The 11,758-nt window shown below is 50.1% G+C and overlaps 1 protein-coding gene and 1 long non-coding RNA gene across 2 annotated transcripts in view; one reads left to right on the top strand and one right to left on the bottom strand.

Moving 5' to 3' along the window:
• Window positions 1-2,256, bottom strand: part of CCDC92B (coiled-coil domain containing 92B) — a gene marked incomplete at its 3' end in the record, with an annotated part of 6,920 nt that extends 4,664 nt beyond the window's left edge. Inside the window, exon 1 of the mRNA XM_079726094.1 lies at window positions 2,108-2,256. Coding sequence (XP_079582220.1) covers window positions 2,108-2,237 — 130 coding nt within the window. The 5' untranslated portion in view covers window positions 2,238-2,256. The remainder of the gene's footprint in view (window positions 1-2,107) is intronic.
• LOC307068299 overlaps window positions 1-2,336 on the top strand; it is a 6,705-nt gene extending 4,369 nt beyond the window's left edge. The window contains exon 3 of the long non-coding RNA XR_013811436.1: window positions 2,181-2,336. This is a non-coding gene — a long non-coding RNA (uncharacterized lncRNA). The remainder of the gene's footprint in view (window positions 1-2,180) is intronic.
• The last annotated feature ends 9,422 nt before the right edge of the window (window positions 2,337-11,758 follow it).

Genomic DNA, 11,758 nt, shown 5'->3' with positions numbered 1-11,758 from the left:
GGAGGGCCTTATTCAGTCATTTCAGCCCCAAGAGTGGCTGCTCCAGGCCAACCTGGAGTTATTTTTATCCCCTGAATCAATACCCAAGAGGCTGCGGGCCCACACTTGTCTGAGAACTGTGGTGGAGGCTGAGGGATCTCCGTTCCTGCCTTTTCCACTTTCTTGGATCCTGGCCTGTGTCCTGAGTGGAAGGACCCAGGTCTTCAGAATTAGGGCTAAGCAAAAAGAAATTAGAGGAAGAGCTACAGGGTCTTAGGGTTCACTCGTGTCAATTCTCCTTTAATGTTATTACTGCGATGAAAAAGTAGCATCAGGCAGGGGTGAGATGGTGTGGGTCATCCCTCCCCCTGGGCTGGCCTCTGCTGCCTGCCAGGCTTTGGGGGAGATGGCAGGGAGCCTGGTCTTGGCAAATGGCAGCTGAATCTGTATATGGAGCTGAAAGTCAGGACTGCCGGCTTCTCATGCCATAGAGTGAGAAGCCAGGCAGGTCACTTGAACCTTCTGGGCCTCAGTTTCCCTCTGGGGAATGGGGAGTCTTCCATGAGCAGGGGATGGCAGGGAGGTAGAAATCTGAGCATGTTGAGAGAATGGGCAGAAAGCAACAGAGGCATCACAACTGGAAGTGTGGAGCTCTGGGTTCTAATCCTGGCTCTGACACTAACATTGTGACTCTCTCTCTCTGGGCCTCAGTTTACCTATTTGTACAATGAAGAGGTTGGGCTGTTCCAGCTGAGACATTGAATGAATCATTGGCTCTAAAGCCTGCACTTGAAGACTCTGCCGGGGTGAGCATTGGGGCCAGAGCCCAGCCTCTGAGAAGGCTACACAGCTGAGGCTTAAGGTCCAAGAGCGGAGGTCAGGCATGCGATTTACGTCATCCTTGGCACCTCCCTCTGTCCTACTTACAAATCCAATTGGTTGCCAGGTCCCTTCCTTCAGTCTGCCTCCCACTGGTCCTCCCCTTTCCATCCCCCTTCATCTCTCCCCTGGACCTGTCACTAGTCTCCCTGCCTCCTTCTCCCACCAATTCATCTCCATACAACTGCTGGACTGAGTTTTTTTTTTTTTTTTTTTTTAAGTTTTATTTATTTTTGGCTGTGTTGGGTCTTCGTTGCTGTGGGCTGGCTTTCTCTAGTTGCAGAGAGCGGGGGCTACTCTTCGTTATGGTGCGCGGGCTTCTCATTGCGGTGGCTTCTCTTGTTGCAGAGCACGGGCTCTAGGTGCGTGGGCTTCAGTAGTTGTGACTCGCAGGCTCTAGAGCGCAGGCTCAGTAGTTGTGGCGCACGGGCTTAGTTGCTCCGTGGCACGTGGGATCTTCTTGGACCAGGGCTCGAACCCATGTCCCCTGCATTGGCAGGTGGATTTTTAACCACTGCGCCACCAGGGAAGCCCTTGGCAGGCGGATTCTTAACGACTGCGCCACCAGGGAAGTCCCCCAGATTGAGTTTCTTAATGTAGCATGATTCTGCTCAAAAATCTTCAGTGGCTCCCTACGACCCAGGAGGACTTCTTAGCTGTCCTGATATTGGTCAAAGTCTTCCATAATCTGTCTGCAACCGTTATTTCCCAGCAGCTTTAAGCACAGCATTATCCAGTCAAATAGAGCTTTTCATGAGCTTTCGGTTTCCTACCTTCTGGATGTTGCCATGCTGTTCCTTTCATTTGGAAAGCTTTCTCCACCCTCGTTGCCCCGTAATATCTCAGCATGTCTAAATCTTACTCAGCTCTCAGGGAGAGGAAGTGCTCCCTCCTCTGGGGAGCGTGGGATGCCTGGTCTCCTCCTCCATCACCCACGCTTCAAGCTGGACATGATCCTGCCCGTGAACTCCTGTCAGCCCTCTTCATTTTTTGCGTATCTTTAGATTACTTGTTGGTGTGTGTACGTCTCCCCAACTAGACTGAGGGCTTCTTAGGGCTGGGAGGTGCTTGATGTACATTTTTTATCTCACTTCTCTAAGATTCAGTTTCCTCACCAAGAAAGAGGGGTGATCGAACACCTGCCTGGCAGGATTGTTAAGAGGCTTAGAGAGGCTCACGGTGGACACCCCATCAGGGACAGTGCTTATGACGATGACAAGTCGCCCCCCGCCATCCCTCCAGGCCTCACCTGAGCAGCGTTTCTGCAGCCTCAGGATTTCTAGGTGCAGGTCTCGCAGCAGGGCCATCTGTTCTTTTTTCAGGAAGCTGATGTGGCGTTGCACGCTCTGGATCTGATGCTCCAGGGACACGGTATCCATGGCAACCCAGGCCTGGGCCCCACCTGGGGAGGATGACAAGGTGAACCCACATCTTCCGGGACCATCCACCCTGCCAACCTTCAGGTCCTTTCAATTGCCTCCTTCAGTCTGGGGTCCTGTTGTACCAGGGAGATGATTCTGCCACTGAAGTCATTTGTATTTACTCACTGAAGCTTCATAAACAAGCGGTGTGTTGGCAGGAAGTGTAATTATTCCCATTTAACAGATGAAGAAGCAGAGGCTCAGAGGGAAATGGCTTTACTCCCTTGCCCCCATGTAACTTTAGCCTCTTCTGTGTCTCTGAGAGGAAAACAAATGGGGCAGCAAAGTCAGTAAAGAGAGACAGACATTTGGGTTCTAGTCTGCTTCCTCACAAGCTGTGTGACTTTGGGCAAGCCCTCTCCCTCTCTAGGCTCTCGGTTTTCTCCTGGGTAAAATTAGGGAATTGTGGAGAGGATGAATGCTGAAGCCTCTCCAGCTCTGCCATCCCTCAAGCATCCCCGCTCAAGGGTGACCATCAATTGGCAGGGCACTGTGATGGTTAGAGCACAACCCTCCGCCAATTCAATTACATTTCTCTGATTTAACCTCAGCCCAGGGCTCTGGGCTCTTCCATGTCACAGAAGAGGAAGATCTGATGAATATTTTATTAATACTGATCCTGTGGGCTGAAGGCAGGTGGTGAGTCCCTTTTTCCAAGAGGAATGGGGGAGGGTCATATGGAGACCTAAGCAGTAGATCCACGGTAGAAGCTTATGACACTGTGATGGGAGAGGGAGGCTTGCATCCCTGAATCCTAATGATGGCCTGACTTTTCAGCGCTCTCTGAGGATCAGCGTCTTGGAAAAGCATAGGCAGAGGGCAAAAACAGGAGGCAGGGGGCAGCGGAAGCCGAGACCTCTGGATTCCAGGATTCAGAGCTCATGCCTTCTCTGCCAGGGACTCCCAAAGCTTGTGACGGCCCTTCCTCCACCTGCTCTAGGAATTCCCTGGCCAGAGGAGAGGAAAATCCAGTTGATGGATTGTTCTGTTCAGCAATGGTCCCCTTGAAACAGGCTTTCTGGTAACCCTCTGCAAAGCAAGATTTTCATTTGTAGGGTCACATCCAGCAGGTGCACCTGAGAACCTCACATTCATAGGTTCCTCTCTTGGGGCCCCCCCTTCCCTTGTACCTGTATGGCCTCCCTAATCCAACCAAATGGGCTTTCACTTCAGCAGGGGGTGGCCCTTTGGCCTGTGGGAATCACTGGTTACATTTACTGACCATCTGCTATGTTTAGGGAACTTTATGCATATTATCTTACTTCTGCCAACCACTCTTCAGTAGGTATCACCACCTCCATTTCACAAACAAAGAAACAGACTCAGAGTTGAAGTGACTTGTGCCAGTTCACATGTTCAGTAAGTGGCAGCAGATCCAATTCTCCAACCAAGTCTTTTGAATCCAAAGAAGTTTCCCAGTATTTACACTGAAAACAGTCCTGGGTTTGAATCCTAGGTTTTTCGGTTCCCTGCTGTGTGACTTTGGGCAAGAAAGTTAACCTCTCTAAACCTTGCTTCCCCTCTCTGTAAAATGAGGCTACTAATAGTAACAGTCCTAGGATAGTTGAGAGGGTTAAATGAAATTAGAAATTGTAGAGCATTTAGCACAGAACCTGGCTCGATCAATGCCTCATCCCTTCTCCTCCCTGTTTAATGTGTGAGTAGGTTAATCCCTGCCCTGATTTGCCCATTTGTTCATCATTCATTCATTCAGTGATCTACTATTACCAACCACTGTGCTGGGTACAGGGACATAATGATGAACAAAACAGTATTCCTGCTTTCTGCTCTCATGGAGCTCACAGGGCCAGAGAAGAGAATCAAACAAATAAACAGGTACATCAAACAAACAAATAACACAAATAAGTTTACAGTTACAATCTGTAAGTGCTGTGAAAGAAACCTGCAGGGTAACGTTGAAAGAATATAAAGTGGGACCTAGTTTAGATCTGGGGTCAGGGAAGGTATCTTTGTGGAAATGATTTTAGGCTGAGGGACTTCCCTGGTGGCGCGGTGGATAAGAATCTGCGCTCCCAGTGCAGGGGGCCCGGGTTCGATCCCTGGTTAGGGAACTAGATCCCACATTCATGCCGCAACTAAGAGTTCACGTGCCACAGCTGAGGAGCCCGTGTGCCGCAACTAAGGAGCCCACGAGCCGCAACTAAGGAGCCCACGTGCTGCAACGAAGACCTGGTGCAACCAGATAAATATTAAAAAAAAAAAAGAAATGATTTTAGGCTGAGACCTTGTGGCAGGCAGGATTCCAAGGTGGTCCCCAAGATTCCCAGCCCCTGATATATACCCTCTAACATTATCCCCTCCCCTTGGGTGTGGGTGGGATTGTGAATATGATAGATTTCATTCCTCTGATTAGGTTATATGACAAAGGTGAAGGATTTTACAGATGTAATTAAGGTCTCCAATCAGTTGACTTTGAGTTAAAAACAAAAGGAAGATTATTCTGGGTGGGCCAGGTTCTAAGGGCCCTTGCTATAGGAAGAGATCTGAAGCGTGAGAGAAATTTGGCTTCTGGCCTAGAAGGGGTAAACTGCTATGCTGTGAGACAGCCTGTGCAGGAAGCCATAGGCAAGAACCTGAGCGAGGCCTCTAGTAGCTGAGAATGGTCCCTGATTGACAGCCAGCAAGAAAATGGGGACTCCAGTCCTACAGCTGCAGGGAAGTAAATACTGCCAACAACCTAAGGTATCTTGGAAACGGATCTTTCCCTATTTGAGCCTTCAGAGGAGGATGCAGCCCTACCTTGATTTCAGCCTTAGGAGACCCTGAGTGGAGGACCCAAGTAAAAGGTGCCAGACTTCTGATCCTTGGAAACTGTGAGATAATAAATTTATGCAGCAATAGAAAACTAATACAGACTTGAAAGAGGGGTAGGAGTTAGTCAGAAGACTAAAGGGAAGAGCATTCCACACGGGGAACAGCATCTGTGAAGGCCCAGAGATAGAATAATGATAGCTTACATTTACTGAGTGCCTACTATGTGCCAGGCTTTGCCCTAAGTGCTTTATGTGGTCTTTTTGAGGAACGGAGACATTGCCACTGCTGGTGAAGTTAAAGTGTAAGGTATTAGCGGAGAGTTGCAGGAAGTGAGGTTAGGAAGTGAAAGATCACACAGGGACTTAAAACTGTGTTAAGAAAAAAAAAAAAAAAAAAAAAAAAAAAAAAAAAAAATAAATAAATAAAAAAAACTGTGTTAAGAATTTTGGACTAATGCTAAATGAATCGGGAAGTTATTAAAGGATTTTAAGCAGGAGATGGATGTGATATGATGTGCATTTTTAAAAGATCACTGGCTGTTGTGGGGAGGGCAGATTAGAGGGGGCAGAGTGGATGTGGGGAGGTCAGCTGGGAAAATGTAGCAGTTACTAAGGTGAGAGATGACAAAGGCCTGGACTGGACGATGGAGATGGAGGTGGAGTTGGAGACAGCTCCAGGTGTATTTTGTGGGTAGAACTGGCAGGATGAGGGGATGGGTTGGATTAGATCATGATGATGGGGAAGGGGATTTCCAGGATATCTCCCAGTTTTCCAGTTTGGGAAACTCAAGTATGAAGGCACTTTTGCTGGATCTTTCCCCATTTCTTCATCTTTCATGCTGGACCTCTTTCACACTGGATCTCTTCTATAATCACTCCTTCCATGATCTCATCCAATCCAATGGCTGTAAATGCTATTTATATGCTGACCCCTAAACTAAATCTCCTAATGCCTCCACGTGGATGTCTAATAGGTCCCTCAAACTTACAAGGTTCAATACTGAACTCTTATGATCCCTCCTGCAAGCCTGCTCTGGCCCAGTGTTCGCTATCTTGATAAAGGGTACTTGGTTGCTCAGGCCAAAAACTTAGGAGTCATCTTTGATTCCTTTCTTTTTTCTTTCTTTTTTTTAAAATTTGTGTTTGGCTGTGTTGGGTCTTTGTTGCTGCTTGTGGGCTTTCTCTAGTTGCGGAGAGGAGTAGTTGTAGCACATGGGCTTAGTTGCTCTGCGGCATATGGGATCTTCCCGGACCAGGGATCAAACCCATATCCCCTGCATTGGTAGGCAGATTCTTAACCACTGCACCACCAGGGAAGCCCTGGCCTCACTGCTTTTTATTCAACTTGCCAAGCATACTGGAGCCTCAGGGACTTTCCCTCTGCCAGGAATGTCCTTCTTCAGGATACCCTCAGGGTCCATTCCCTCCCTGCATTCAGGACTCTGACCCAGGGCCCTTCTCTGATTGCCTGATTTAAAATAGAACTCTTGGGAATTACTTGGCAGTCCAGTGGTTAGGACATTGTGCTTCTACTGCTGGGGGCCCAGGTCTGTTCCCTGATGGGGGAACTACAATCCCTCAAGCCGCATGGCACGGCCAAAACAAACAAAGAAACCAAAAAATGGAACACTCTGTCACTCTCCATTCCCTTAATCTGCATTGTTTTTTTTCCCATGAACTTATCACCACAAGAATATATTACGGGCTTCCCTGGTGGCGCAGTGGTTGAGAATCTGCCTGCTAATGCAGGGGACACGGGTTCGAGCCCTAGGCTGGGAAGATCCCACATGCCACGGCGCAACTAGGCCATTGAGCCACAACTACTGAGCCTGCGCGTCTGGAGCCTGTGCTCTGCGACAAGAGAGGCTGCGATAGTGAGAGGCCCGCGCACCGCGATGAAGAGTGGCCCCCGCTTGCCACAACTAGAGAAAGCCCTCGCACAGAAACAAAGACCCAACACAGCCATAAATAAATAAATAAATAAATAAAAGCCAAGCATTTGAAGCCCTTAAAAAAAAAAAAAAAAGAATATATTACATTTTTGCTTATCTGTTTCCCCTGCCAGATTGTTGGCAACCCAAGGTGAAGGACTCTGTTTTGTTTCCTCCTGTTCCCTAGTAGCTAGCACAGAATCTGGCAAATAGGAGCTACTCAGTAAATATGTGTAGGATGCCTGAGTGAGTGAATCTGTCAAGCTGGGGCAGACTGATGGAGAACCAGATTTACAGAGAAGTTAAGTCTCAGCCCGAGACATGTTAGATTTGACATGCTCAGGAGACCTCAAACAAGGAGAAATAGATTTCAAGCAGGCAGTCAGTATACTGGTGCGTAACTCGGGAGAAATAGGTGAGCTATGTCTGTGCTCTTGTATATCTATGTTGGGATGTGTGTGCCTCTGCACCTGTGCATATACTTGAGCCTGTGTGCATGCCTCAAGGAGTGCATGTATGTGTGTATGTGTGTTGGGGGAGGGTTCTTGCTTCTCTTGTATCTATGTGTCTGCTGTGCGTGCACCTGAGGGATGAAGGCGTGTGGGCCTACGCTTAGGATGAAGAGAGAAAATGTCTGTTCCTAGCTGCTGAAAAGCAAATGTTTCTGAAGTAAAAGCCCTTTCCACACAGCCCTGGAGACTGGACCCTGGCCACAGTGAGACGCTGAACCAAACAGCTGTTTCTGTGCCTTCCCAGAAGGACTTGAGTATTTGCTTCCAACTAGGCAGGCTGTTCTTCTCAGGGCAGAAATTTGGGTCACAAACGATCTTGGCAAATATTCTTTCTTAGACGGTATTGTTTAGTTTGTTTGGGGGAGGGCGGGGAATGGAGTGGGGAAGGGGGAACCAGGGACAACACAGATCTCTCTGTGTAGCTGGGGAATCACAGGCACTTCAGAAGGCCTGAGCCAGGAAAATGTCAGGTTTTTGCATAGAAATGCAGTGCTGGAAGCTCCAGACTTCAGAAAATGCTCCTGCCTGAGGACTTGGTCCAGGCCAGTGGCAGCAGATGAAGGGTTAGAGCTATCAGTGCCATCTTCTCCCTGCACCCAGCCTGAGATGCCCAAACTCACAGATTACAGTGCTTGGTGAGAAGGGTCCCTCACCTCTGTCCACTGTCCCGACCACTTCAGGGCCTGCACTGTTTATGCTGCCCACCTTCTCCTTGTGCTCCTAGTTCTCTCTTTGAATTTTCTCGTTTGATAAAAAAAGTTCCTTTAAAAAAAGTGTCATTAAGAATAAAAAAGGGGCTTCCCTGGCGGCGCAGTGGTTGAGAGTCCGCCTGCCGATGCAGGGGACGCGGGTTCGTGCCCCGGTCCGGGAAGATCCCACATGCCGCGGAGCGGCTGGGCCCGTGAGCCATGGCCGCTGAGCCTGCGCGTCCGGAGCCTGTGCTCCGCGGCGGGAGAGGCCACAACAGTGAGAGGCCCGCGTACCACAATAAATAAATAAATAAATAAATAAATAATTAAAAAGGGCCTGTAACACAGGCCTCACAATTTATAGAGTTAATTCCAAGTACTTTTGATATGCCTCTCATCTGTTTGAAAGTTATCAATATTTTTCCTTCTTGGGGAAGCTGGTGGGAGAAACCTTCTGTGCTCAGGTCCCCAACCATTGACAAAGTGTCAGGCCCAGGAACTCTGTGACCCTGGTACAGTTCTGACTTTCTAAGGCCTGGGCTCCTGATCTCTGAAAATGACCTCACCTCCTGCTTGTCTCTGGAGCTTATGGGAACCCACTTCCTTCCCCAGCTATCTATCTACCACAGACTGGGCAAGGAGGAAACTGTAGTTCTCTCTCCTCTCCAGTTCTTACAGCTCCTTGGGTTGAAAGAACCACAGAAGGTACAGAATCATCGTACTCAGGGCTCAGAGGGGCCCTCAGAATCATCGTACTCAGGGCTCAGAGGGGCCCTCAGAATCATTGTACTCAGGGCTCAGAGGGGCCCTCAGAATCATCGTACTCAGGGCTCAGAGGGGCCCTCAGAATCACTGCAATCAGTGTTTTTCAAACTTTGCTGCATAGAGCCCCGGAGCTCTACAAAGGGGTCTCAGATGTGGCCAAAAGGTTTGAAGGCAAAAGATAGGACTGGAAGCTTTGCTATGTTTATTCCTCTTTAATATGGTGGGCTTGTGCATACAAATTCATCGGAGAAAGGGCTTCCACTAACCAAAGTTTGAAAACCACTTATGCAGTCCAAATTTTCCTTGAGTGGCTAACCATCCTCCCTTCCTTAGTCTGCTCCATGTCCCTTGGTCTCTGCTGCCCCCGTCTCTCCCTCAGGCAGACACCGTGGCTGGGAGATGAAGCACAGCTGAAGCCTCTTGCTTTCTGCTTACGTGGAGTTTGCACTGTCTGCCACCCCGCAGCCCCTACCTGCTTCTCTTGTCCCAGTTTCAATTTCATTCTTGGTGTTTTTCTTCTCTTTGGGATTGAAAATATTTATTGAGTCAACAAATATCCTTGCACTGTTCTGAACACTAAAATACCCACATTTTGTTAAAATTCTTTAAGTATGAATTCTTGTTTCAAGGAGAAAGTTAAACTTATGTTTATCATTCTTATAGCCAGGGCAGGTATATTAGATAAGACAGGCATGGTAATAAATGGATAAATAAATGAATGAATATATTCTTTACTTTTCCTAGTCATTATTCCTCTTCACTACCTGACTCTGAGGCCTAGGGTAGGAGGGAGAGCAGGAACTCAAGAAGTCTTTCTCAGACATGGATGCACAGGTAATAATATTTATAATAATCATCAGCGGAATTCCCTGGCGGTCCAGTGGTTAGAACTCTGCACTTGCACGGCAGGGGGCCCAGGTTCGATCCCTGGTCGGGGAACTGAGATCCCGAAAGCCGTGCAGCCAAGTTAAAAAAAACAAAGAAAAAAAACCCATTAGTGCACAGGTAATAATACCTATAAAATAACAATAAATGGCTGGCACTGCTCTTAGCATTTTATGTATATTAACTCATTTATTTATTTACTTATTATTATTTTTTTTGGCTGCGCGGTTTGCGGGATCTTAGTTCCCTGACCAGGGACTGAATCCGGGCCCTCTGCAGTGAGAGCACCCAGTCCTAACCACTGAACCACCAGGGAACTTCCTAACTCATTTATCTTTACAACAACCCTGCATTGAAGGTCCTATTAGTATATCCACTCCATAGATGAGGAAGCAGAGGCTCAGAGAGGTTAAGAAGTTTGCGCAACACATACAACTACAGTGCCTGGCAACTAGGATCTCTCCACTGGGTGCTCACCGGGGCATTCAAGGCCCTTCACAATCTAAACACAGTGCACATCTGCAGTCTGAACTCCTCTTTCAGATTCTACCTCTTGCTGCTAGCCGTGGACATCCCCTCACAATCCCCACCCTATCTCTGCCTCCCGAAACCTGACCCATCCTTCAAGGCCCTGCTCAGATACTACCTTTCCCATGAAGCCTTCCCTGGCCCACCATGCTGGGAAGACTCTCTCCTGCCTTTGTGTTCCCCAGGCATTCTGCCTTGTATCATATTATGCTGTGTGTGTGTGCATGCCCCCCGTGTGTGTGTGTGCAAACCTGGCTCTAAGCCATAAGCTTCCTGAGGGCAGGGCCTCACCAGGCCAAGTCAGGACACGTATTAAAAAATAACTACTCCCCCCCCAACAACCTCCCCAAGTCCTTGGCTTTCCTGGGGACTTGCGTTGGGAACAAAAAGTCAGTCCTTGACAAATGTCTGGGACTCTCTGCCAGGTGGGGTCACTTGGCCAGTTGTGGAGCCACAGTTCTCCGGTGGTCTTGTGGTCTTCTCCACTCTGGGGCCCCTCATCCCCCAATACCTCTAGGCTATGGCTCCCCTCTCTACTGAAGATCCCAGGAGCCCCGACCTCAGTGGAGCTGAAGATCCAGGGACACGGGGAGTGGGATGTATGGGGAAACTGGAGCCCCCGCCCCCTTCAGTCTTAATGTTCTGCCCTGATTATGCCTCGAATATGACTCCCAGAGAAGGCAGGGGGGGATGTGGAGACGAAGGAGGACGGCGAAGAGAGGTACCTAGGGAGGGCAGGGGAAGGCAGGCAGAAGGAAAGATACGCGTGGTGGGAGGTGGCGGTGGCTCGACCTCGGGCCGCTCTGGACTCTTCGCCAGGGCCAGGAAGGGCCCGAGTCTGGGCGGCGGAGGACAACTTCTGCCAGCAGCCCGCGGGTCCTGTCCGTCTCCCGCGCTGTGGTGCGCAGCCCCGCGCCAGCCCTCCCGGGGGAGCTGGAGCCCGGGTCGTGCGGTTCCCCACCCGGGGCCACCCGGGCGCCCACCCCCACGCCCACCGGCCTCCTCACCTTCGGGACCTGAGGGAGCGACGGGCCAGCGGAGCCCTGAGTCCGGGCCGGGCTGGGTTGGGGGAGGCGCTGTTCTTCCCCGCGCTAGCTGCGCCCGGGGTTCCGCAGCACCCGCCCGGGCTGTGGCGCCATCAGCTACTGCGAGGCTGCAGGGCGGTCGGGCCCGGGCTCCGGGGGGCTCCCGGGCGCCGAGGGGGGTCCGGGGCGGGCTCCAGGCGTAAACACCCAGCAACGTGACCGGAACTGGCGAACGAGCAGTAGGGGGGAAGGGGGGGCGGGAGAGATAAGGGGGGAGGGGAGGGACCTGGGACTGGCGAGGAGGGGCCGTGGGCGGGGCGGGGGGAGGGGAGGCTGGCTGAGCGCGGTCGGGGGAGGGGGAATCCCGGGA

This window comes from Hyperoodon ampullatus (genome assembly GCF_949752795.1).
Source record: "Hyperoodon ampullatus genome assembly, chromosome: 19".
Lineage (NCBI taxonomy): Eukaryota > Metazoa > Chordata > Mammalia > Artiodactyla > Ziphiidae > Hyperoodon > Hyperoodon ampullatus.
Note: the sequence above shows the minus strand (reverse complement) of the source record. Positions and strands in the feature narration are given on the sequence as shown.